This window comes from Capsicum annuum, chromosome 6, assembly GCF_002878395.1.
Source record: "Capsicum annuum cultivar UCD-10X-F1 chromosome 6, UCD10Xv1.1, whole genome shotgun sequence".
Taxonomy (NCBI): Eukaryota; Viridiplantae; Streptophyta; class Magnoliopsida; order Solanales; family Solanaceae; genus Capsicum; species Capsicum annuum.
The window spans coordinates 211,787,355-211,815,278 of NC_061116.1; the positions used below are offsets into that span (position 1 = coordinate 211,787,355).

The 27,924-nt window shown below is 39.5% G+C and overlaps 1 protein-coding gene across 9 annotated transcripts in view; it reads left to right on the forward strand.

Moving 5' to 3' along the window:
• Positions 1 to 26,255, forward strand: part of LOC107875900 (protein MICRORCHIDIA 6) — a 37,803-nt gene extending 11,548 nt beyond the window's left edge. For 7 of the 9 annotated variants that reach the window (XM_047413933.1, XM_016722786.2, XM_016722788.2 and 4 more), the window contains 16 exons: positions 4,700 to 4,778; positions 4,886 to 4,975; positions 5,052 to 5,127; positions 8,821 to 8,899; positions 14,077 to 14,205; positions 21,127 to 21,225; positions 21,317 to 21,415; positions 21,506 to 21,652; positions 22,184 to 22,276; positions 22,943 to 22,994; positions 23,108 to 23,219; positions 23,551 to 23,639; positions 24,529 to 24,635; positions 24,791 to 24,870; positions 25,531 to 25,573; positions 25,730 to 26,255. In XM_047413933.1, the coding sequence (XP_047269889.1) occupies positions 4,700 to 4,778; positions 4,886 to 4,975; positions 5,052 to 5,127; positions 8,821 to 8,899; positions 14,077 to 14,205; positions 21,127 to 21,225; positions 21,317 to 21,415; positions 21,506 to 21,652; positions 22,184 to 22,276; positions 22,943 to 22,994; positions 23,108 to 23,219; positions 23,551 to 23,639; positions 24,529 to 24,635; positions 24,791 to 24,870; positions 25,531 to 25,573; positions 25,730 to 25,849 (1,494 nt within the window). In that variant the 3' untranslated portion in view covers positions 25,850 to 26,255. Of the gene's footprint in view, positions 1 to 102; positions 122 to 4,699; positions 4,779 to 4,885; positions 4,976 to 5,051; positions 5,128 to 8,820; positions 8,900 to 14,076; positions 14,206 to 21,126; positions 21,226 to 21,316; positions 21,416 to 21,505; positions 21,653 to 22,183; positions 22,277 to 22,942; positions 22,995 to 23,107; positions 23,220 to 23,550; positions 23,640 to 24,528; positions 24,636 to 24,790; positions 24,871 to 25,301; positions 25,499 to 25,530; positions 25,574 to 25,729 lie in introns of those variants that run through there. The other 2 variants (XM_047413934.1, XM_047413931.1) reach the window with 2 other exon arrangements.
• Positions 26,256 to 27,924: the final 1,669 nt, after the last annotated feature.

Here is a 27,924-nt window from a genome sequence, read left to right on the forward strand (position 1 = left end):
GGTATGAAGGTTTGGAAGAACATCAAGAACACTTCAACAATCACCAAGAAAATCAACAACAATCTCCCAAGAACAACGACAAGGTCAACTACAAACTTCCAACAAACGGCCAAGTCCTTAGGTGTGGTGTTTTGGTCTTAACAAGGGGTGAAGATTGTGATGAACAATAAGAATACAACAACTTTTCAAGAATAATAACAACACCAACAACGTCTAGCCAAGTCCACAAGAAAGGTCACCACACGGCCAAGAACAACAACATCAATACACGACCATTAACTTGTCACAACAACAATCTCAACAATTCAAGCTCAACTCAAGATATAGACTCAATGTGTTAGTGATGAAAAAAATTAACACTTAGAGACAACAAAGACAAGTAAAAATCTAGGCCAAGACTCAACAAAAACACAATTTTCGGCCAAGAACACAAAATGGACAGATTGCTCTCTTTTCTGGAATTTTCAGTTTTCAACTTTTTTTTTTTTTTTTTGTAGTTTTCAAGTCTTAAGCCCAAGATTGATCTTGTTAGAACAAAATCAACGATGACTTTGATACCAAATGATACGGGAAAAACAACGGAAACACGAAACAACTCCAAAACAGTCCACTAATCTTAAGGATTGAGGACTAAGATGGAGACCACTCTCGGATTCACTACAACAACAACAATACGAGATAACAACGGTGCATTTGACACCAACAACAGCAACAACACAATGATAACAAGATGAACACAATGAGAACAAATTTCGGATTCAAGAAGGACACAAAACAGTCCACTATGAATCTACAAAGTGCAATAAGATAAAGATAGATAGATAGACCAAATGAGGGAATAATATTAACAACCCAAGAATTGTTACACCCTTGGATCTTTAATACTACACACAACACTAACCTATCTCCTACGTAGGCACAAGAGGGATCTCGATCTCCCAAGGACCAACGTTTCCAAGCTTGAATCCAACACGAGTGATTCCACATTTAAGTTGGTTTCCCTAGTTACAATTTCAAATTTGTGCCTCAAGGAGAGAGGACTTGTCTTTCAATGTTATACAACATTCATCATCATCAAAATCTAATGAATAAATCCCCAGAAGGTTGTATTTATAGTGTATTACAAGAATAGTGTGAAATGTCCAAAATGACCCCTTGGTCAAAGTCTTCAAGTGGGCTCCCTTGGAGTGCATTGTATGGACTGAGCCTAGGTAGGTTTTCCTTTGCACTTCACGTGTACACTCCAAGTTTCGGGTTCATTCACTCTTGCACTCACCCACCTCCGTGGTCGTACCCGTATCAACACCAGTCTGCGAAAACAATATAAGAACCAACATATCATAATAAAACTGGGACAAGGCCCCAAGTCGGACCATGAATCAAAATAAAATAACTCATAACTAGGCCTTATGAAAAAAGGTAGGCTCACCAACTGCAACTTCTGACCAGACAACTCTACTGCTTAACGGGACTCCGGGACTGTGGCTCAGATCCTGAAATATAAGGGGTCAATATAGATGTACTGGTATGCAGAACAATCCAAAAACAAAATATGTGAATACTTATAAAACATAGGTGAGAGCATTTCATAAATCACATGTTATCTTAAAAACAATTGAAAACACATGGGCATAATCTGAGTCTTTCAAAACACATTCTGCAAATCACAACTCTACTTTTTGTCTTACTTTTGAGCTAGATGGTACACCCTACAACTCTGCTATTCCACGGGCTATATGGAATCCGCCCTTGACTCGGTGGCCAAGCCTCCAACCCAAGTTTGCCGCAAGGGTTGGAGTATCTGCTTATCTACTACGCCACAGGGCCGTCGCCATAGTACAATCTCCCTTTTCGGGTAACATAAACCCGTGTCGGCAAATCACGGTTTTGGGCAATGAACCTTATGACTCATGCCTTCTTCGGGTAACCATCTAACTCTCTTAAGCCCAATTTTAGATCCTTTAAACCATATCTTCTTTGAAACATTCTTTCTTTCTTAATATCATTCGAGCACATCAAAAACAGGGTATCGTCATACCCCGACTTGCAAGTCATGTCACAACATATCCACTGCCCTTATTTTATTTCAGAAGAGGTTTATTGACCACCTAAAAGCTCCTACTATTTGAACAAATGTTCATATTTCAAATCAGTTGAAACAAAACAACCATTTTCAATACTTATTCTACGACGGTCACCTTTTTCAATTACTTTCAAGCCATTTTAAAATGAAATCATGATCATCATAAAACAAGTAAAGTACTTTTCCATTATCTCATGAAAACAGTGAAATCTATGCATAATAGGCTCAACATTTAACAATTTTGCGTAATCCGTTCCCAACATGTAAATTCACTATAATTTCATAGTAAAAGAGGGAATCACATATCCCATGCTCTCATTTAAGTTCACAATTTAATCATCATCATGTCACACGAAAAACAATTCAAGATTAGGGGTGTCATACCATAATTTTCACAACACTTCGTCAAGATGTAATAATTTCGGAGCAAGTTTATCAATGATCTTGAAATAATTTCGTATATGCAAATATATATTCTTTAAAACTAATTTGAAAACCCAAAATCAATGCCCATGGGGTTTAGGATAGTCCCATGTACCTTATATTGATTAGTTTGAAGATTGGAAACCTAATCTGGAAACCTTTCTTGAGAATCTTGAATTAAAAGGCTTGAATTCTTGATCTTTGGGGAGGATCTAGGGTTATGTTTTTAAGAGGATTTGAAATGTTTAATTGATGAAATAGGGGGAAAATATCGCCCCTTGAAGATTATCGGGCGTGGGCTGGGAGTTATAAGGTAAGAAAAGACTGAAAAGCCCTTAAAAACGCGGAACCAACAGCTGTAAACTGGGGGTGGACTGGAGCGTGCGTCGCACGCTAATCGCGCGACCTCACGAAAATGGCTATAACTTTTCGCTCGGGTATCGGATTAAGGCGAAATTGATATCATTGGAAAGCTGACCCAATTATCTACAATTTGGGAGTCTTGAGCTGCAAAATTCTACGTGTATCTAAAGTTATACACGTTCAAAGTAGACTCTTGTAACATCGAAAATAAAGATTTAGCCGACTCAAACGTTCAACTTCTCTGTAAGTGATCCCTATGAAGATTTTTCACCTCGAAAGCACTTCAAACACGAGGATATAGATCATGACACTTATTCTTACTTAGAAATAATTCTATTAGAGCTTACACACGTAGGAGCAACATTTCTATTTCTAGTTTGAAAATGCGGAGTGTTACAATATGCCTCAGTGCGGAAATGCGATTTGAGAGAGGTAATTAGACAGGACGTGACACATCTTTGACATAATCTTAGATAAGATGATATGGAGGATTAGGACAGAAGGTTGATTTGTAGTCGAGCGTTGTCTAGCTTTCTTGTGGGATAGGCTTGGGGTAATTGTACGTGTTTCTCCTTTCATACCAGTGGTAGTAGTAGTAGCATTATTCTCATAGTTTCTTGTCCTATGTATGTTACTATCTGTTGTTTCTTGTGCTTCAATTATTACATTTTTTTGTCTATTGTTACTGTTCCTTATTTTCTGAATGCTGTGTAATGCTTTCCTTATTATTTGCTGTGTCTTCTTTAGTTCTTTATTTTCTTTTTCAAACTGCTTTGATATGCGTTACATGAGTCAACGGCCTTCCGGAAACAACCTCTTAGCCTTTATGAGGTAGGGGTAAGGTCCGGTTACACTATATTCTCTCCATATCACACCTATGAAATTACACTGGGTATTTTATTATTGTAATTAACGTGATGGTTGTTTGTAATGATGAATGATCTTTGTGGTAATAGTTGGTGGTGATGATTGTAAATGGTGGCTAGTGGTGTTAAGACTGATTGTAGTGATTGAAGGCAGTGGTGATTGTGAATGGTAGGAAGTTGTTGCGGCTGCAATGGTAGTGGCGGTGGCTAGGGTAAAAGTGGATGGAGTAGCGATGAAATGGTAGTGGCGGTGGCGCTAGGGTAAAAGTGGATGGAGTAGCGATGAAATGTCATCTTTGTAGTAATGATATTAAGGCCTCGTTTTGCCATAAGACTTCTTTATTCTTTTACGGAAACTTTTTTCACTTTATTCCAAAAATGGTGTTTGGTCATAAAAGAATATCAAATACAACTTGGAGTTGTATTTAGAAAAACTTGTTTTCACTTTTTTCACTCTCGCTTCTCTCACAAAAATTCGAAAACAACTCCAATTTATATTCATGGCCAACCCCAACCCCAACTCCAACGTCAACTCCAACTCCAAAATTTTTTGGTTTCCATGGCCAAACGCCTACTAAGAGTTTGTTGTCGGTCTTAATCATTTTGTTCTGTTTAGACCCATTAAGTGGTCGTGAAACGAAAAATAAAGTGTCTTTTATATGTTCACCTTTCAATTCAATAAGAGATCTCTTTTTCATCTTTTCACATATAGCTGACAATGTCAAGGCTTATAGTCAGCAAATACGTGAAAAAATTGTAACTTACCCATCTCATGCATTTGGTAATGTGCTTACTTTTTTATTTTTTGGAATCCCATGTTTCATTAATGTAACTGATACAAAATGGGGCCACCTTTGCCATTATAGATGAATTGTTAAATCCTAAGGACAGAACTTCAGCTTTATTAATTCAAGGTATTCTAATTTTCTTATTTTTTGAATTCCATATTTCATTAATGTAACAGATACAAAATGGGGCCACCTTCGCCGTTATTGATAAAATGTTAAATCCTAAGGATGGAACTTCAGCTTTATTTATTCAAGGTATTCCACATCTTTCTTTTTTTCCTTTTTACTTGTTAGAAGTTTGTTGTTCTTCTTGTTGAACAACTGTTAAGACGAGATTGTGGCTGTTTTTGATATTCTACTAGATAATGGTGGTGGAATGGACCAAGAAGCCATGCGTTGCTGTCTGAGTTTTGGATTTTCAGATAAGAAGTCCGAATCAGCCATTGGACAGTGTATGGATATTAAGTGATTATTGTTCCTTTCTTGTTCTCCTTTTTCTTTAATATGAGTATTACACCTCCTTTTCAGATGGAAATGGTTTTAAGACAAGTTCGATGAGACTTGGGGCCGACGTTGTTGTTTTCAGCCGCTGTATGAAGAACAGGTTTGATACCAGTGAATTCCAATTTCACTTGCTGTTTACTTTTTTCCTTCTTTTGACCTGAGAGAACTTTACACTAACGAGCAGTCAAAATGGGGTGTCTCTCTTTCTTTAGGATATGCAGTTAGTTCGAGAGTAATGCTGATGTATCTCTACACAACATTTCAACTTTGTATAATAGGGGTTTATGGTTTTGTGTTTGACATATTAATCTTGATTTCTGACTTGTTGAAGTGAAGGAAGAAACTTGCTATCTATCTATATACCTTGAAGCCGTTGAATTTAGGGGGTAATACTTTGCTTGGAATTGATTGTTAGTTGGTTTGATCTGTTACTGATTTAACCGATGTCTCTTAGGGGTCGTTTGGTAGAGTGTATTAGAAAATATAATGCATGCATTAATTAATGTGTATTACTAGTATCTTATTTGGTACGTCTTTTTGCCTATGTATAACTAATGGAATCATTAGTTATACACTCTATTGTGTATTGAAGTGTATATTAGTAATACACTCCATTTCCTATGTATTAGTAATACAAAGACTTTTATTAACACATGCATTAACTTATTAAATGACCTTAATACCTCTTAATTTTCCTCTCAAAATATTTCACAATTTTTTTTCCCGCCATTTTAATTTACAACAATGAATAGTTGATTTAAATAACCGCCACATATTTTTGTTTTGCTTCGAGGGTCTTTAAGAAAATAAAAAAAAAATTGTTGAGACTATTCCTTAATTTTACATCTTGTATTTTATTTTTGTGTGTAATATTTCATGTGCAAAGACGAAGGTCTTGCAATTAATCCTAAATCTCTATATACTAGTTCAACAATACTAATTATGTTTGAGATGACAAAAGAACTTTGTTGCCAAAAAAGTGTACAAAGTTAAAGAAGGGTGTTTTTGTAAACAAACACTTCTTTTATAGAAATTATGCAAGATATATTATTTCTTATACATCAAACCAAACAATGTATAAGAAATAATACAAGCATAACTAATACAAGCATTACTAATGCAAACATTACTAATACACTATATTCTGCATTATTCTTATACACTCTACCAAACGACCTCTTAAAGTGATGAAGTAATGTGAAGCAAGGAGTTATTACGTAATGATGCACAAATGATCTCAACTAGAAGTTGATCTATTCCTTAAAATTGTAGTTATCTTTTTATTATTATAGTACATAAAACAGACAACTATTTTTGACGTTCCTTTGGCAACCCACACAGATTGACACTTAAAGTTGACACCAAAATTTAGTTAGATGCCTTAGGTTTGTCAATGATCAGATAGACATCTCTTCTGGGAGGAATTGGATGTCTTAAAGCACTATAACCGATATACCATATGTTTAAAGTGCGGACACAACTGAAGTGTCAAACAAACAAATCAGTGAACGACATGTGTAACAAAATAAGTAATTGCAACTTTTATTATTACTTGTTAAAAATCAAACTGGTAAAGTTGCTTCATGTGACCAGAAGTTCACGAGTTCAAGCCGTGGGAAATAGCTTCTTGCATAAATGGAGGGTAAATTGTGTACAATAGACCTTTATGGTCTGGCTCTTTTCCGAACCCTGCGTATAGCGGGAGCTTAAGTACATTGGGCTGCTCTTTTTGTTTAATAGCAATTAAAAGAAATAGAAAAAGGCTACCCCTGTTCTCCGTTCACCCTCTTCTTCTTCCAACATTAGCCCCCTCTCCCATCCACTGCTCGTCCCTCGCTCTACTGCCTTGTCCCCCTTGTCTTTTTCTTTCAAGATAGCCCTCTTCCCTACTCCTCCCTTCCCTCCTCGTCCTTCTCTTTTTCTTCTAAGATCAACTCCCTCCTCTTCTTCTCCATTCTCTCTCCATCCCTCCGTGTATATGTTTATTGTGGTGCATATGTGGTGGTGGTATTGCTTTTGTTAGGATAGTGAGTGAAGAAGTGGGGTTCACACGAAAGAGAATGTAATTCGAAGGGTCTTTTTTCGCCCAAAGTTGACTGGAAAATACAATATTTGCTATTTCAGCATGAGGGGTTCATGGTGGTACTTCTTCCAAGAGGTGGTCATCTGGTCATGGGTAACTTTAAGGTGTCTAAATGGATTTTGGTGTCAAAATAGAGTGTCTATCCATGTATTTCACATATACTTATTTTGTAAACGGAAAAGGGTCAAAAGTAACCCACTACTATGAGAAAAGGATCATTTATACCCTTTGTTATACTTTCGGGCTATTAGAACCCCTAACGTTATACAATTGGTTCAAAAATACCCCTCTGCTGTTAAGGCCCTCCAACATGCCAAGTACCGGTCCAAGTGGCTTGATATTTCGCTGAGGTGGATGCCTAACGGCATGCCACCTCTCCATCCCTACCACCTCCTCCTTACTTTTTCTTCCACCACTAACGCCCCCTTCATCCCACCACTTCTCTCATGCTCATGTACGCTTCAGCTCTCTCATACTCATGTAATTCCCAAACAAGTGTGTTAGTGTATTCTTCAAATTTAATCTTAGAAACCCTGTCGATTTCGTTGCTCCGACATTTGGCGACCTTAAAATCTTGTTTTAAGTCGTAAAACAGAAATAGGGAAATTGGGAACATTTGACGACCTTAAAATCTTGTTTCAAGTCGTAAGAAGAGTTAGGGAAATCGGGAACAGTCAACAGATCAGCAAAATATCAAGCCACTTGGACCGGTGTTTGCCATGTTGGAGGGGCCTTAACGGCAGAGGGGTATTTTTGCACCAATTTTACAATGTCAAGGGTAACTATGCCCCCAATGTATGTTGGAGGGTATAAATGATCCTTTTCCCATAGTAGAGGGGTATTTTTGACCCTTTTTCCTTTTGTAAATTATGTGCTTCAGCGAAAAATGCACTTCACTTCTCGCTTTCCACTTCAAGAAATATGAGCCTTGTCACTTTCTTTGTGCAAAAAAAAGTAAATTAGATTTAAGAGTTCCAGGACAAACTCTTTCACCAAATTAACTTGAGACCAAATTGGAGTTGGTCATAAGTTTTAGGAATTAAAGGTATTGTTTTCTCACTTTAGGTTTACATTATGCTGACTTTTGTGAGTATGATATAAGGATTCATACTGCTTTAGATTTCTTCGTCCTCCATCAATTAGAATTTGTCATATTGAATAGTGATGAAGATTAGTGTTTCTTTAATTTTTCATTCCTATGCTTGATCTTTTTATTTTCTCTTCCTCTTCGTGTTTTTTTCTTTTTGGCACTTATGGAGTAGAAGTGGACAAGAGTTTCTCCATCAAAGTGAGGTTTCTTTTACTTTAGGATAACTCACCACAGGAGCGAGACCTTTTTTACTAAACAAGGTGAATGTTCACTTTAGATGCACTAGTCCCAGAAGAGATATTACTCCAAAAAGAAAACATTGAGATCAATAAATCTCTTCTTTGGACTAGTAGTATGTAAAAAGCAGAAAGGATCGCTCTTTCTTCTTTTTTGTTTGAAGATCTAGGGAATGCCACTCTACCTTAGGCTATTCCCCCTTTGGAACATGAACTCAGTGTTTTCTTTTTTATTTCATGAATGTTCAGTTTAAAGAAGATACTACATATATTCATTCTAATGGTGAATGAAAGCAGCATCATTGTTGGTCTGATTAGTTTCTCTCTGCAGTTGCTCTTTTGAACATTAATCCCTTAATCTCTTTATATTGCTACTGTGAGCAGGAAATTGACGCAAACCGTTGGTCTTCTCTCTTTTACATTTTTGACACGAGCAGGCGTTGACAGAATAGTGGTTCCTATGGTGAGCATTTTTATTTGCCTTTCTTATTCTTAACATTCTGTTTAATCTACAAGTAGTTGGATTGGTTATTTGATATACAAACATTCATTTATTTGTTCTGACAACCCCGTTCTTTCCCTTTTTTTCTCAAGACAATTAATTCCTTTTTTTTTAAGTTCTCAGTACCCCTCCGAGCGCATGAGCATTGGTACTTGTGTATCTGTGGTTCGTTGAATGCGTAAATCTTACCTTTAGAATGTAGATGCAAGTTTTATCTTGTCAATGTCCTTTTAAATTGTTTGGGATGTTATTTCTCATATACTACCCTTGCCACCAGGAGCGGCTCAAGGGAAAGGCAAATGAAGTTACTGCCTTATGCCCCAAAAGTTAAAAAGGCCCCAAAAAGCTATGTACTATTATTAATATGTGAAATGTAATTCATATGACAAATGTTAATAAAAAGGCTCAATTGTTTATATTTTTCTTTTTAAATTTAGTTGAGGTTGGGGCAGTAAGTCCATAAATTAAGGTAGATTTCTCTCTCATTAATTAATACATTTATTTATTTTCAATTCTGATTCATCCTTTGTATTAGTACATCCATTTCTTTTTCTTGTTTATAGAAATTGTAATTTCGAGTTAATTTTTCTGAATTAGCTATTTCTTTGTCTCGTTTGATTGATTCATGAATCAAAAACAAGTTCTTTTGTGCCTCATTAGTATATGAGTTTTACGAGATAATAAGTTTAGGGGCTTCTTAGATAATGACTTAGCTCTCCCAGACACCACGGTTATCAAAAAAAGATAATGATTTAGCTCTAGGCCGAAAATTCCATTGAGCCGCCCCTAATTGCCAAGGGTAATCTGTATTAGTAAGCATGTGGCTCAAAACCTTAAGCATTATCGGACGCTTATATCCGCGAGTAGAGAGAGTTGGGAAAATATGAAGTTTAGAAGGTATTTATCCAAAAAAAGTCAGAAAAGACTAGTTGACACTTTACCGCATGCTATTACGTTACTTTTACATTTATAATGGAAATTTATACTCATAATTTTGGTACTGCATTCATGAACTTTAGTGTTGTACAAATATGTCAATCTTTAGAGAGATTTTTTTTAAAAAAATTAAGGATTAACTGGAATAACTAGGCTTAATCATGTAATTTATTTGCTTCCTACTTTTTTTTCTATTCATAATTCATGTATTACTCTGTTTACATGCAATTTGCATCACGAAAGTGAAAAATTTGTTTATATGCAACTAATATCAAATAATATGTAGGGGTTTTCAGTTTTGCATTGCTCTTATATTAATTTCCAGATATAAATGATGATACGTTCTTGAGGGAGATGGAATTGCTGTAGTTAGGAGTCGATTAGAAGTTTGTTATGAAGTAGAGTTTGATAAACTAAACTAGTTCAGACAATTAGATCAGCATTTAGAATCAAATTGGATGAAACAAAATTTGTTGCGAGTAATTTGAGATTTGATGAAAATTGAGGTGGAAAATGATTGTAGAATGTTGGAAGTTGAAGAAGTCCTTTGTGGCTAGTCAATTGCCAGCCCATATTGCATAGCCCATATTGCATAGGGAGAGATTTTCGTAGTCTGCTGTTTCTTGTGATTAGAGTTGTGTCCTTTTGCTAGGCCGGATAGTTTTATTTGTGTGCGATCCCTGCTTCCTTGCTGCTTTTTTTGGTTTCCTACCAGCCTTTTGTTGATTTCTGTTTTGTGGTTTATCGGTTTAGAGATTGGTTTTTGGTTTTTAAGTGGTGGAGATAGGGGTTGATGGTGGTATAGGGTCATGTCCGAGGGGGTTGGGGTTGGGGCTGGTTTTGGGTGGGGGTGAGGAGGGGAGGGCAGGGGTGGGTGGGGGATTTAGGTCGAGTGTTAGGGCTGGTGTGGTGAGGGATAGTAGAGGTAGGCGAGAGGCGAGAGTAGATAGGTTGCGGGTAGGGTTGTGGAATATAGGAACCCTTCAGGGTAAGTCCATAGAGCTGGGTTGGGACTAAGGCTAGGGATGTGGATGGGTATAAGTTGTGGTACTCTGGTGCGATAGGCGTTGGAATGGAGTGGGGATCTTAGTGGATGAGGAGCTTAGAGAGCAGGTGGTGGAGGTTAAGAGGGTTAGTGATAGGCTGATGACGATTACTCTGGTCGTTGGAGGGGTTTCGCTGCATGTGTGTTGTGTTTATGCACCGTAGGTGGGCTTGGCTGAGGAGGAGAAAACGAGGTTTTGGGTTGCTTTGGATGAGATGGTGAGAAGCGTGCCTAGTTCGGAGAAGATCGTCATAGCAGGGGACTTCAATGGGCACATTGGGATTTTGCCTGGAGGTTATGATGATGTGCATGGAGGTTTTGGATTTGGCGATAGGGATGATGAGGGAGCTGCTTTGTTGGATTTTGCTAGGGCCTTTGGGTTGGTGGTGGTGAATTCGAGCTTCCCGAAGAAGGAGGATCACCTAATTACCTTCCGAAGAGCGATAGCCAAGACTCAGATCGACTTTCTGTTGCTTAGGAAGGAGGATAGGGCTCTTTGTAAGGACTGTAAAGTCATTTCGAGTGAGCATCTTTGGACCCAACACAGACTTCTGGTGATGGACTTGACTATCAAGAAGGGCAAGAAGAGAAGGGACGAAGAGGGTCGGCCTAGAATTAGGTGAGCTGGCTTGACATCGGGTAGTGCGTTAGAGATTGAGGAGAAGGTGGCAGGTTTGGGGGTGTGGAGGTGCAGGGGGGACGTGGAGACTATGTGGGATAGGGCTGCCAGTTGCATCACAGAAACTGCTAGAGAAGTTTTAGGTGTTTCGAGGGGTCGGGCAGGTCGACATAAGGGGGACTGGTGGTGGAATAAAGAAAAGAAGAAGGTGGAGACTAAGAAGGGGGCTTATGTTAAGTTGATTGAGAGTAATGATGCAGAGGAGAAACGGGTGAATAGGGAGGCCTACAAAGTTGCTAGAAAGGAAGCTAAGACTGTAGTATTTGAGAGCTTGTATGCGGGGTTAGATGCGAAAGGCGGGGAAAAGAGGTTATATCGGCTTGCGAAGGCTAGGGAGAGGAAGGGTCGGGACTTCGACCAAGTGAAGTGCATTAAAGGGGAGGATGGTACTGTTTTGGTGGAAGATGTCCACATTAAGAGGAGATGACAGGAGTATTTCCATAGGCTTTTGAACGAGGAGGGGGATAGAGGCATTGAGTTAGGAGAGCCGGAACACTCGGAGGAGAGACGTGATTTCAGTTATTGTAGGCGTTTTAGGGTGGAGGAAGTTAGAGAAGCTATTCGTAGAATGTGAAAGGGAAGGGCAACGGGGCCTGATGAGATTCCGGTAGATTTTTGGAATTTTATAGGTAAGGTTGGTTTAAGGTTGTTGACTGATTTGTTTAACGGCATTTTCAAGACGGCAAGGATGTCGGAGGCTTGGAGGTAGAGTACGATGATTCCGTTATATAAAAATAAGGGAGACATCCAGATTTGCACTAACTATAGAGGTATCAAGCTGTTGAGTCATACTATGAAGCTTTGGGAGAGGTTAGTTGAGCTGAGATTGAGGAGGATCGTGTCTATTTTGGAGAATCAGTTTGGTTTTATGCCTGGTCGCTCGACGACAAAGGCAATCCACCTGGTGAGGAGATTGGTGGAGCAGTATAGGGAAAGGAAGAAGGATTTGCATATGGTGTTTATCGACTTAGAGAAGACTTATGACAAAGTTTCGAGGGAGGTTCCGTGGAGATGCTTAGAGGCCAAAGGGGTCCCGGTGGCGTACATCAGAGCTATTAAGGACATGTACGATGGAGGAAAGACTCGGGTGAAAACGGCGGGAGGAGACTCAGAGCATTTTTCGGTCGAGGCAGGGTTGCACTAGGGTTCGACTCTTAGTCCGTTCCTGTTTGCGTTGGTGATAGACATGTTGACACGGAGTATTCAAGGGGAGGTGCCGTGGTGTATGTTCGCTGACGATGTAGTGCTGATTGATGAGACGCGGGCTGGTGTGAATGAAAAATTGGAGGTTTGGAGGCAAACCTTTGAATCTAAGGGGTTCAGGTTGAGTAGGTCCAAGACAGAATATATGGAATGTAAGTTTAGTGAGGTGAGGTAGGGGGTTGATGTTGTGGTAAGGTTGGATTCCCAGGAGGTCCGAAAGAGGGATAGTTTTAGGTATCTTGGGTGTATGATTTAGGGGAATGGCAAGATTGATGAGGATGTCTCTAACTGTATTGGAGCTGGTTGGATGAAATGAAGGCTCGCCTCGGGAGTGTTGTGTGACTAGAAGGTGCCACTAAAGCTTAAAGGTAAATTCTACAGAGCGGCAGTCCGTCCTGCCATGCTATATGGAGCAGAGTGTTGGCCAGTCAAGAACTCTCACATTAAAAAAATGAAAGTAGCGGAAATGAGAATATTGTGTTGGATGCGTGAACTTACCAGAGGGGATAGAGTCAGGAATGTGACCGTTCGGGAGAAGGTCGGAGTGGCTTTGTTGGAGGATAAGATGCGCAAAGGAAGATTGAGATGGTTTGGGCATGTGATGAGGAGGGGCACGGATGCCCCAGTTCGTAGGTGCGAGAGGTTAGCGTTAGATGGCTTCAGAAGAAGGAGAGGTAGGCCGAAGAAGTACTGGAGGGAAGTGATTAGACATGATATGGAGCAACTTCTGCTTACTGAGGACACGACCCTAGATAGGAAGGTGTGGAGGTCGCGGATAAGGGTAGAAGGCTAGGTTGTGTGCGTGGATTTAGTAAGTAGTTAGAAGAGCTCAGGTTGAGTCGGACTAGTAAACCTAGGATTGGGTCCAAAGATAGGAGCTCGGTCAGGCGGGCGTGGGTCTCTTTCTCCTATTGCGCTTATTTATTTTATTTCTTATTGCTCTAACTTCTATTTTTATGTGTCTTATTCCTTGTCATGTTATGCCATCCATCTTACTTCTTATTTAATTACGCTTTGGTCTACTTTTCTTTATCTTGAGCCGGGGGTCTATCGGAAACAGCCTCTCTACTTCTCTGGAGGTAGCGGTATGGACTGCGTACACTCTACCCTTCCCAGACCCCACTTCCCCACTTGGTGGGAACACACTGGGTTTGTTGTTGTTGTTGTTGAGAGATTTTCGAAGTTCATGGGGCGAATGATTCTAACCATTTAACTCTCTGCCCCTCTCTTGTTCTTAATTGTTTGTATTTTAACTCCTTTGTGCATATGATACAGATTGAATATGAGTTCATGTCAACAACTAGAAAATGGACTTCAACCTGCAGTGAACAGCATTTTGTGAACAATCTCTCATTGTTGTTGCAGTGGTCTCCATTTTCAACAGAGGAAGAGCTTCTTAAGCGAGTGAGTCTAAACCTGTACCTAATTTGTCTCTTCTCCCATCAAAAGGAAAAAGAAAAATTATGTTTCAACTGATACTCAATTTGGCAGTCATTCAGAATTATTTTCTATTGTAATGATCCATAATTCCATGCTAGGCTCAATCTTGTGTTGAATTTTGTACTTGGTGGCAGATCAACTTCATTTACAGTTGTCTTTTTGGTTGTATAGCAATCTGAAAATTTACTCCTTTTTTTTTCCTTTTATGAATTAGTATAGTAATGTAGTGGAAAAATTCTCGGGATACAATTGGTACACAAAATAAAAGAACCCACACAATGTGGTTCTGCACAAATAATATGTTTTCATTTATATTTAAATTAGCAGAATCTCATGAATGCTCCAACAATTAACTATAAAAAAAGACAAATGAGCTGCCATTCCATCATTTGTGGAAAATCATTTTCTAAACATTCAAACCCTAAATAACAAGTATAGAAGGAGAACTTAAAAACTTAAGTTGAAATACAAAAAATAGAACCTTCAAAAACATTCCTGATGCTTTCCGTCCATAATACCCATAAAATAACAAAAAGTGCTACATCTCATGCTCCCAACTGAACATATGTACTTGGCTTTGCCAGCTTTATTTCAAGCATATTGACCATCCGGAGAAGCTAAAACCTGAAAATCTGTTGCGCTCCCAACTGAACATATGTATTCGGCTTTGCCAGCTGTATTTCAAGCATATTGACCATCTGGAGGAGCTAAAAATCTGTTGCAGACTAATGTTATGCTAAAATTCCGGATCAGATTAGGACTATCTAGTTTATTTATCACTTCTTGAGCCTCTGTATGTGTGTGTTTTTTTTTAAAAAAATAAATTAGTGCTGACACCCTTTTGTGTGCACTACGTATAATATCTATGTCATCCTACTTATCATAAAAACAAGAGACAACTAAAATGATGAATGAAACAATTCATAATTTTGTGAATTTCAATTTACACAAAATGGTCATCATTAGCTAGGTGGTATTTTTCTTTAATTAATTATCCTTTTTAATTTATGCTCAGTTTGATTTTACCGTTTGTTGAAAATTTTTTTTTTTCTTTTATAATAATTGTGGTGTCCGGGCTTGCTCGCACACTCCTCCACTTATTTCACGGGGCACCTGTTACTTCCCACCATCAGAACTACCAGGTAACTCTGACCCGAGGCTCGAACAGATGGAAGAAATCACCAAGTGTTTTAGTCTCTGCCGGGAATTGAACTTGAGACCTCATGGTTCTTACTGGACCTTTTTGTAATAACTATACCATATTTTTCAAAAATTAGAGGAAGTTCTGTTTATTATCTAGTCACGGCAATTTCTTGTGAGTTCCATTGCTATCTCACTTGTTCTTCATCTGTAATGTGATGTCATCCCATCGCTTTTCGTTTCTTACTCTGCTCATTGCAGTACTCTAGTATTCTGGAGCAATTTACATTTCGATCATTGCTTATCTGACAGTGAAACATGTTGATATAATTGTTTTAGTTCTAAAAGAAAAAGCAACCCGGCTCTCATCCATCTTGCATTATATGTACTTCCATAAACAGATCATGTAATCAATTTAGTTATGCGATGGTGTTTTGGCTATGTTGAAAGAGTGATTTGACATGTAAAAGGGAGCTAAAGTGTGTGGGAATGCGAGGGCATGTGACTTGGGGAACATCTGGTGCATGAGTCAGAACATCTATAAACACGTGCTTTCTTGTCATTGATGAAAATGTGTTCTGGCCCTTCTACATGTGACTAGGATGTCATGGTGGTTTGATACTCCGAGTTCTAAGTTTATTTTAAGCTGTTCACACTCAGTTTCCTAGGGCTAGTTACTTCACTGTTCTATTCATGATTTCTTCATCTCTAAGCACCTCATCAGAATGATTGTTCAAATACTTAATTGATCCATCGCCCTGCTGTCTTAGACTTATAAGCCATTTGCCCCTTTTTCTCAAGGTGTTGGAGGGTTTGATTTTGTTACCATGCCAGTGTTTTCTGGACGTGTGGATCTATCTTTAATTGGATGAAACATTGTAATTTGTATGTTCTGACAATGTTGTTAGATACTGTTATCGTTCTAGAGGTTTTTCTATCTGAATCAACAACAACAACAAACCCAGTGTATTCCCACCAAGTGGGGTCTGGGGAGGGTAAAATGTACGCAGTCTATACCGCTACTTTCGAAGAGGTAGAGAAGCTGTTTCCGATAGACTCCCGGCTCAAGATAATGAATAGTCTACAAGGTCATAGTAATATATGACACGGAATGGGTGGCATAAACGAAATAAGAAATGAGAAATAATAACAGTAGAGCTAAGCGAGCCATGAAAAAGAGCAATACAAAAATTTAAAAAAACAGGAAATAAGAAATAAGAAAAGGGAAAGGAAGAGAAAAGGAGAATAGGGCGCCCCCTAGTAGTAGCATACACTAGTGGCTCCTACCAATGTACACAGTCATAGGCTTACTAACCCGGCTACATTGGAGCTCCCTAACTACTAGTTACAACCCACCCACGCACTAGTCTTCTACCCTTATTCGCGACCTCCACACCTTCCTATTCAGGGTCATGTCCTCAAACAGCTGTAACAGCTCCATGTCCTGTTGAATCACTTCTCTCTAGTACTTCTTCGGCCTACCTCTACCTCTCCTGACACCATCCAAAGCTAGCTGCTCGCACCTACGTACTGGGGCATCCGTGCCCCTCCTCATCACATTCCCAAACCATCTCAGCCTTCCTTCCCGCATCTTGTCCTCCACCAAAACCACTCCCACCTCTTTTCCCGAATAATCTCATTCTCATCTCTATCTCCTCTAGTAAGTCCACACATCTAACGCCATATTCTCATTTCCGCTACCTTCAATTTTTGAATATGGGAGTTCTTGAATGACGAAGGGGATAGAGCTATTGTGTTAGGGGAACTGGAGCACTCAGAGGAGTGTCGGGATTTTAGCTATTGTAGACGTTTTAACGTAGAAGAGGTTAGACAGGCTGTTCGCAGGATGCGAAGGGGTAGGGCGACGGGGCCGGATGAGATACCGGTGGAGTTTTGGAAGTTCGTTGGAGAGGCTGGTGTAAGGTGGTTGACTGGATTGTTTAATGAAATCTTCAGGACGGCAAAGATGTCCGAGGCTTGGAGGCGGAGTACCATGATCCCTCTCTATAAGAATAAGGGGGACATTCAGAGTTGCAATAACTATAGGGGGATTAAGTTATTGAGTCACTCTATGAAGATCTGGGAGAGAGTGGTCGAGGTGAGGCTGAGACGGATAGTGTCTATTTCGGAAAACCAGTTCGGATTTATGCCCGGCCGCTCGACGACGGAGGCAATCCACCTGGTACTGAGGTTGGTGGAACAGTATAGGGAAAGGAAGAAGGATCTGCACATGGTGTTTATCGACCTGGAGAAGGCTTACGACAAAGTCCCCAGGGAGGTGCTGTGGAGATGCTTGGAAATGAGTGGAGTACCGCTGGCATATATCAGAGCAATTAAGGATATGTATGATGGAGCGAAAACCCAGGTGAGGACGGCGGGAGGAGACTCAGAGCATTTTACTGTCCTGACAGGATTGCACCAGGGATCTACTCTTAGTCCCTTTTTGTTTGCGTTGGTGATGGATGTGTTGACGCGGCGTATTCAAGGGGAGGTGCCGTGGTGTATGCTTTTTGCAGACGATGTAGTTCTGATAGATGAGACTCGAGGGGGGGTGAATGACAAATTAGAGGTGTGGAGGCAAACTCTTGAGTCTAAAGGGTTCAGGGTGAGCAGAAGCAAGACAGAGTATGTGGAATGCAAGTTTAATGAAGTGAGGCGGGAGAATGAGGTAGTAGTGAAGCTGGAAGCACAGGAGGTATGTAAGAGGGAAAATTTCAAGTATCTTGGGTCCGTGATTCAGAGTAACGGTGAGATTGACGAGGATGTCTCGCACCGTATTGGGGCGGGATGGTTGAAGTGGAAGCTCGCGTCGGGGGTGCTGTGTGATAAGAAGGTGCCGCCCAAGCTTAAAGGCAAATTCTACAGGGTGGTAGTCCGTCCGGCCTTGTTGTATAGAGCGGAGTGTTGGCCAGTTAAGAACTCCCACATCCAAACAATGAAGGTGGCAGAAATGCGGATGTTGCGCTGGATGTATGGGCTGACTAGAGGGGATAGAGTTCGGAATGAGACTATCCGGGAGAAGGTTGGTGTGACTTCAGTGGAGTGCAAGATGCGGGAAGCCCGATTGAGATGGTTCGGACACGTGAAGAGGAGGGACATGGATGCCCCGGTCCGTAGGTGTGAGAGGCTAGCGTTGGATGGTTTTAGAGAGGGTAGGGGTAGGCTGAAGAAGTACTGGGGTGAGGTGATTAGGCGGGACATGGAGCAGTTACAGCTCACCGAGGACATGACCCTAGATAGGAAGGTCTGGAGGACGCGAATTAGGGCAGAGGACTAGGGCCAGTTTGGGTTGCTAGTGTAGGGAATTACTCGGTGGGGGTTTTATTCCTGTTATGATTCCGTGTTCCGTGTTTCATGTTTTATTACGAATCTGTGTGCTTTCCTCTGCTTTCCTCTGTTTTATATTACTTATGGGTGCCGTATTTATGTTATGTAATCTGCTTCTGTGCTTTACTATGTGTTTGTGTGGTATCTCGTGCCTTGAGCCGGGGGTCTATCGGAAACAACCTTTCTACTTCTTTAGAGGTAGAGGTATGGACTGCGTACATTTTACCCCCCAGACCCCACTAGGTGGGAATACACTGGGTTTGTTGTTGTTGTTGTTGTTGTTGGGAGTTCTTGACTGGCCAACACTCCGCACCATACAGCATAGCCGGACGGACTGCCATTTTGTAGAACTTGCCTTAAGCTTTAAGGGTACTTTCTTATCACACAGCACTCCCGAGGCGAGCCTCCACTTCATCTAACTTGCTCTAATACGTTTAGAGACATCCTCATCAATCTCGCCATTCTCCTTAATCATAGACCCAAGATACTTAAAACTATCCCTCTTCTCTTACAAACATCCTGGGAATTCAACCTCACCACCACTCCGTCCTCCTGCTTCGATTCACTAAACTTGCATTCCAAATACTCCGTCTTGGATCTACTTAACCTGAACCCCTTAAATTCGAGGGTTTGCCTCCAAACCTCTAATTTATCATTGACACCCCCAGCGTCTCATCAATTAGCACCACGTCATCTGCAAATAACATACACCAAGGCACCTTATCTTGAATACTCTGCGTCAACATGTCCATCACCAGCGCAAACAAAAATGGGCTGAGAGTCGATCCCTGATGCAACCCTGTTTCAACCGGAAAATGATCTGAGTCTCCCACCACCGACTTCACCCGAGTCATCCCTCCATCGTACATGTCCTTAATAGCTCTGATGTACGCCGTCGGGACCCTTCTCACCTCCAAGCATCTCTAAAGCACCTCCCTCGGGACCCCTCATCTCCAGGTCGATGAACACCATGTGTTAGTCCCTCTTCTTTTCCCTATACTTCACCAATTTTCTCACCTGGTGGATTGCCTCTGTCGTCGAGCAACCAGGCATAAATCTGCATTTTCGCAGTCTTGAAAATGCCGTTAAACAAATTTGTCAACCAGCTCAAACCCGCTTTACTAGTAAACTTCCAAAAGTCCACTGGAATTTCGTCGGGCCCTATCGCTCTGCCCCTCTGCATCCTACGAATAGCCTCTCTGACCTCCTCTACCTTAAAACGTCTACAGTAACCGAAATCTCAATTCTTCTCCGAGTGCTCCAGCTCCCCTAGCTCAAAGCTTCTGTCCCCCTCCTCGTTCAATAAGCCATGAAAATAATCCTGCCATCTCTTCTTAATGTGGACATCCTCCACCAAAACTCTCCCGTTCTCCCCCTTTATGCACTTCACTTGGTCGAGGTCACGCCCTTTTCGCTCCCTAGCTTTTTCCAGTCTATACAATCGTTTTCCCCACCTTCTCCAGTCTATACAATCGTTTTTCCCCACCTTTCTCCTCTAACCCCGCATACAAGCTCTTAACCGCTGCTGTCTTAGCAGCTGTAACTGCTAACTTAGCCTCCTTTCTTGCTACTTTGTACGCCTCCCTATTCACCCGCTTCTCCTCTTTATCCTTACTCTCAATTAACTTTACAAACGCCCCCTTCTTACTCTCCACTTTCTTTTTAACTTCTTCATTCCACCACCAGTTCCCCTTATATCGTCCTGCCCGACCCCTCGAAACCGTCAAACTCTTCTCTTGCAGTCTTCGTGATGCAGCTAGCAGCCGTATCCCACATAATATCCATGTCTCCCCGTACTCCCACACCCCCATTCCCGCCACCTTCTCACCTATCTCCAGCGCACTGACTGACGTCAAGCGTCCCCACTTAATGCTAGGACGGCCTTCCACGACCCTACTCTTCTTGCTCTTCTTGATTATCAAGTCCATCACCAGAAGCCTGTGCTGGGTCGAAAGATGTTCACTCAGGATGACTTTACAGTCCTTACAAAGGGCCCTATCCCCTTTCCTTAGCAGCAAAAAGTCAATCTGGGTCTTGGCTATCGTGCTTCGAAAAGTAATCAAGTGATCCTCTTTCTTCGCAAAACTCGAGTTCACAACCACCAGCCCAAAAGCCCTCGCAAACTCCAACAGAGCAGCTCCTTCCCCATTTCTATCTGAATGCTGAAGAAAAATGCATAAAATTGGAATTTGACATGTTAGATATAAAAGGGGGGGGGGGGGGGGGGGGGGGGTGTTGGGGATGGAAGGCATGTGAGCGGGGAATCTCTCATGCATAACTAAGAGATCCTTTAAATTTTGTGGCAAAATTCGTGAAGGATCCTTAATATCTTGAATTATGTCTATTTGATTCTTTTTCTTTGTGTTACTAATGTTGATATAACCTTTCTTCAACGTGCCATTCTTTTCCCCGTAACAGTTTGATGACATTGGTGATCATGGCACGAAGATCATAATCTACAATTTGTGGCTAAATGATGAAGGCAAAATGGAGCTCGACTTTCAGTCAGATCCTGAGGTTTGTTTTCTTTATCTAATTTAATTGTCCCATTTGGAATTTCTTGCATTGTTACTCACCATAATAGGACTATTTCTATTACAATAAGCAGGATATTCGTATCTCTTGTGATGCAGAAAGTGGTAAAAGTTGCTCCCGCATGTCAGTAAGTGACCTGCATCTTGCCAATACACTTCGATATTCACTCCGAGTAAGTACTTTTAATGAACAAGATGCACTTGAAGTTTCTTCATTCAAGGAGATCCCTAATTTTCAACTCTTTTGTACTCTCTTACGACAGGCATATTTATCAATCTTGTACTTGCGAATCCCAGGAAACTTTTGCATATGGCTATGTGGGCAGATTGTCGAGTATCATAACATTGCTAATGACCTCAAGTATCGAGAATTTATCTTGTACAAACCTCATATTGGTGGAGGCGAAGAGGTATCCACTAGTTTTTCTTTGATATGAGAGAACTTAGCTGTAAAGCAATTCATTGACAACATTGATCAGAGCCTGCTCTTTTCCGCTATTTATTTGTCAGAACAGCATATGCTCTTTTCCTCTATTTTATTTGTCAGAACCATGATCTGGCTGTCTATCGGGGATTTCTGGTTATAAAAAAAATCGGAGCAGTATATGTTCATTTCTTCTTTTAATATGCTTAATGATTGAAAAGTGAAACCTACTACATATATCTAGAATTTTTGAAACAAAAGGTATAAACATGTAAACAGGTAGTTTGAGTTACACGTAGTTTGAGTTAACACGTTAATGGAACTTTCCTGTTCTCATGAAGGATAAAAAGGGTAATTTGATTCACTCACTGAATGGAGGATGTAATAATACGGTAGAAATGGTATTTTTGGAGAGCTGCTCAGTGCAGTTTTTTGCTATAAAGCTCCAGTAACACTCAGCTGCATCCCCTTTCTCCTTTATAAGATTCTTAACTGTTATTTTTATGATTCTTTGCAGGTTTCCGTCATTACTTCCGTTGGTTTCCTAAAGGAAGCTCCACTGGTGAATATTCATGGTTTCAATGTCTACCACAAGAATCGTTTGATACTGGTGTGTTGCCTCTTTCCAATGTTTTGATTTTGTAAATGATGCTTTGCCTTGTCTATCACTTTTAGAAATTACCACGCTTCTTCCCAAGCTGGTTAACACTTTCTTTAAAGCAATTCTTTCGAGGTTGACTCTAGGACTTGATAGTGACTGAAATTAATGAGTAGCTGTAAATGGTAAAATTCCATCCGTGTTCCTACAAATTATTTTGCATAGTTATAAAGCTAGATCTTCAGACCTTCACCAGGAACCCAATCGTTTGATGAATAAGAAAATGAAAAAAGAAGAAGAAGCAATATGATGAGAACCTGATGAATATGTAGGATACAAGGAAAAGGATTTCTAAAGAAAAACAGTTTGCTGAGAAAATATTTCAGTATTAGTTCTATTATGCTCTTAGTTATGTATTTCTCTGAATACGTGAGCTTTCCTTGAACATTCTTTTGTAACCCTCCTCAAATTGTCCTTCCATCTTATTTTTTTGAAGATAATTATCAACTGATATTAAATGTATATTCTGTACTTAAACCTGGTTTTGGGACAAGTTCTCAGTTTATGCACTCTATTTATGTCCCTTTGATTAACTATCCTCTGCCAGAACAGATTTTACAGATAAATGATCTTCAGAGCCTATATCTTTCTCTTAATTTTCCATTTCTCTCTTTGCAGCCATTTTGGAATGTGGCAGGCTCTTCTGTCAATAGAAGCAGAGGGGTTGTAGGTAAGCCTATGGAGCTTTTCGTTGGACATTTCTTTTCCACTTGTATGTCATTCTTTCTTTTTGGTCAATTACTGTCTGGAAAAGGTGCTTAGTAATTACTTGCCTTTTTCTAGGTGTTCTAGAAGCAAACTTTATTAAGCCAACTCATGATAAACAGGACTTTGAGAAAACTCCCCTCTTTCAAAAGCTTGAGCACCGATTAAAGGAGATGACATGGGAATACTGGTAGGCTATTATTTGAGAGTCTTCGCCTACAAAGATCTGTTTAGCACTCTGCTGAGTCGCTCCTATTATTGAACAGCCAGTTTATCTAACTTCTGCATATGGATTATAATATATAAACTGCTGCTTAGGCACTGAATTGAATTCCTACTGTTCTTAGGCAGCGATTTCATACTCTATGAGTGGATTTCTGTTTTCAGCTAGCAAATCTCAAATTGATCACTGTCGCTTGTCATTCCTGATGCCCTTTGCTTGTTTTATGGTGTGATGCTTGGTAATTTAGTTTTTATCTGATGTTTGAATGCTTGTATATATTTGTATTTTATTTTGACAGGGACCATCACTGTGGACTAATTGGTTATCATGCAACTAAAAAGCCTCGTGCACCTTCTCAGGCTTCATCGGAATCTGGAAAGAAACATGGTACGCATTACCCCATTCCATTGAGAAAAATATTGCTGTTACTGGTCTGGGAAACCTTAACACCATCCTTCCCAAATAACAGACAAGATGCTAACGGACCAAAAATGTTGTGATAGAGCACATGAATAGAATCTGTTGTGATTATCTGCTTATTTGGTTGGGGCTTGGATGATACCTCGTTTCAGGGAAGATTTTGTAGCAATTTGGGTAAACGGAGAGAAGTAGGTGAACTGTCAGAATCTGATATGATGAGCCTGGATGAATCTTTTGGTTTAGTAACTTTGTCCACGAGTGGACTCTCTTATTTTACTAACACCATACCAAACCAATGCGCAGCTCACGAAATGATATAGTTTGAAAAGATGATTTATTGTGTTGTAGTCTTCTTTAATGTTTAGTGCTTCTGGCACGTAATAGATACACAAATACATCCACAATTGGAAGATGTGCAAGCTGAAATTGGAAGTGTATAACTTCTGAATGAGGGCTTAAACTGACATATTTTAATGTCTCCATTGGACATTCATATTAGATGAATGTTGGGGAACTTCTTGCTGTCCGCTGTCTTGCATATTTTTGGAGATCTCATTTTCATGTATTTATATGATTGCATCCATTGGACACAGTATTGATGTATAAACTTCACTACAATTCTTTGAGGTTTGTTCAACTTGCATTTTACCTCCATTTGCTATCAAAATAGGTCACTTGGCCATCAAAATATAGGTCACTTGGCCATTTAACAACCTGATCCTTCAGTTTGCACTATACATGCTAGCTTTTATCAGTTTCTCGTTTTCCTCACAGAAGTGTTGTTAAATGTTTTTATTAGCTCTAAACACCTTTTGTCCCAAGTATCCTCTCATGTACTATCTCTTGTGACTTGCAGCAACTGCAAAAAGGAAAAACTATGATCATCAAATGGAACCTGAAATTCAGAAACAAAAGGCGGGAATAGGTGTAAATCGACCTGATCCCGAGCCTATTCAAAATTCGGTTTGTCTATTGAAATTTCCTCCGCCTACTTTGACTTCATTAATTGGCTGTGAAACATAGCATTATGTTTTTCCACCATCTTTATTGTCCTGTCATGCATTTGATGTCACATTTTCTGCTACTGTTGGTAATCTCTCGTGTTTAAATGAACATAGCCTGCAACCACTATCGCAAGTGACTCGGAAGATCAGGAGAGGGTCCTCCTCCTCAAAGAGAATAAAAGGCTCCATGCAAGGTAATTTCAGAATGTGTCAATTGACTTCTTCTTTATCCTAATTACTATCACCATGATGGTGTAGATTGCACGAGAAGTTCAACAAAGAACGAGAAACTTATGACCCAAAAATAACATACAAGCAGTTTGTGGTTTTCTATTTCATGCCATTAAGTGAAAAATGAGAATGTTAAAGTAAATGACTTGTCAAATATAAAAGGTGTCATTGTCACGAAAATGAATAATGTTTCTCCCTCTGTTTCATTTTATGTGCATAGTTTGACTTTGGCTTGAAATTTAAGCAAGGTGTCTTTTGGATTAATTTGGTCTTAAACTAATATGCATATAATATACCAAAGTGTTCATTAAATCTTGTGGTCTTAAACATGACAACTGAGATGTTTGAATTAAAGCAAGATTAGATATAAAAAGTTTCGTTCTCGCTTGAACAGGCCAAGAGGGAAGTAAGATACATTGATCGAAACAAAGGGAATATATATAAAATGGAACAGAAGGAGTAGCATGATAGAATACCTTTGCAGCCGGACTTTAGTGAAGTTCATGTTTGGAAATGTAATTGTACCTATGTAAAGATCCTCGTGGAGTTGTAACTTGTTACATCTAACCTTTTCAAATTCTCTTTTCTGAAGTTCCCTCTCACTTGCTTTTTCTGTGTATCAGTTGCTTGGAAAATGAGAAGATTGAAGAGGAATATACTGCCAAGGTAATTTTAATAGAATTTATTTTACCTGTTATGTGTTGACGTTTGAAAAGACATATTCTATATCATTAGTAGCAGTTGAACAGCAACATCTAGTTTCAAGCTTTCTCTTATATTATGAAAGATCACTTAGAGAACATGTACTTTTATTTTATGTAGATAACTTCGTTAAGGGGGGAACTTAAAGAAGCACAGCGCAAATACCGCCGCTTGCTAGTTCAATCAGCAGCAGCATTGCTGGAGAACTCCAAGAAGGAACATACCGTGATTGTTTTGTAGATGAGCTTGCTATAGTAGTGCAAATATTCGTCTTGTAAATTTGTGTTTTTGTTAAATGTGCTCATTAGAATGGGGTGCTAATGCCCTTCCCATGTTACCCCTTTTCAACTTCATATTGGGAAATATTTAGACTCTGATGACCCGAATGGGATTAGGCCGATCTTGTCCTTCAGGGAATCGCTGGCGCAACAGTGGAAGTTGTAGCCATGTGATCTGGTTCGAACTCCTAATCATAGAAATCACCTCTTTTGTATAGTTGTGACTTATGAGGTGCATTTCCTGTTCATAGTTAGAGCCTTTAACTAACTATTCTCATCTCAACGTTTGTTCTATGTTTTGTTATAACCACTTCAGTGGTAATATTAAAACTATAGTTACAATCTACAATGGATTTATAATTTAGTCATTGTGCTATTGCTGCTGCTGCTGCTGCTTCATGTGGTTAAACTTTAATGTTCAAGAAATTTGTTATCTTAGAGGTCGATATAATAAGTTGGCCAACTTTATTTGATGAAGTGAAACAATTTCTTTCTACTATTATTCATTCTGTATGTATGATTGGATTTTGAATAACGCATCAAAGTAAAAGGAGGAATAAATGTAACTTCAATATTTCGACAAAGGGAAAAAATTGACCACTGCCTCGATAGGGAACTGAGGAACGGGACTTACCCTTGGGCATTACATGATGTTTACTTGGTAATAAAATCTTTTATTAACTAAAAAAAGTTAACTAGCCTTTAATATAATTCTTCCACATATTGCATACTACTACCTCTTCATGTTGAGTATGTGTTTTTTCTTTTTTAGCAAAATTAAAATAATAAGTCTTTGTTTGAAACTATAGATTTATGGGTTAATTTTTTTCAGAAGAATGAAATCATAATATAGAATTTGAAATTCTACATTTTGGAGAAATGAAAATTTAAAATTATGATTTGAAATTGAACTATTTGTTCACATTTTATAAACAAATATAACTATCAAATTCAAACCTCAAATCTAGAGCCATCAATATGGGCTAGGCCTGTTGGACTGATTTGACACGATCTGTAATTTGATGGAGTTGGACTTCAGTTTTTGTAGCCTATTTAAGAATAAGGCTTTTTATACCGGCTCGAATAAGCTTGTGGCCCGTGGGGCTTGAGCAATGTGAGTTGGGCTAGCCCGTGGATGGGCCCGTAAGTTAAATACATGCAACTATTTATGTTGTTTATTAGTATTTTTATTTAGTTCAAAGGATATCATGCCTAAAGGTAATTAATTTCGCTATTACGAGTATTTTTTGAGGTGTTAGAGACTTGATTAACAAGTATTAACACTATGTAATATTGTCTGATAATATTTATGTTTATTAACATTCTAAAATTAAATTACAAAATATTATGTATAAACAACATAAATCCCATCCAAAATGAAACTAATTACATAAGTTTCCGGATTGACTTTCTCTTTCCCAGATTTGAAAAAATATATATACATGTCAATGTACCTCATACATAACTTCAATGTATAAGGAAACTGTTTCTCCTTAAATTATAAAAATAAAACCAGATCAAATTATTTTCTTACCTTAATAATGGTAGTAATTGATGTTCTGATTTTGTGGATGCTTAAAAATAGTAATTATAATTCAAATTAAAAAAATATCCTGAAATATCTCTCTTCATTTCCCTAAAAAAAAATCAACGACGCCACAACTGGTTTACGGTTGTCACCGCCATTCACCACTCCACTTCTCTTCCTCACGTCGTTGAACACGCAAAGGCAACCAGTCGCCAAGATCAACGTCGTTTCTTGTTCCTCTCCTATTGTGGCCATCACCGCCGCCATCACGAACAGTCAACGACGCCTTCATCGCTTCCTCACACTGGTGAACAGGCAAGGGCGACCAGTCGCCAAGATCGACGTCATTTCTCATTCCTCTCATACTGTCGCCACCACCGGCGCCATCACAAACAATCAACGGCGCCTTCACCGCTTCCTCACGCCGGTGAACACGCAAGGGCGACTAGTCGCCAAGATTGACGTCGTTTCTCGTTCCTCTCCCTTTGTCGCCACCACCGGCGCCATCA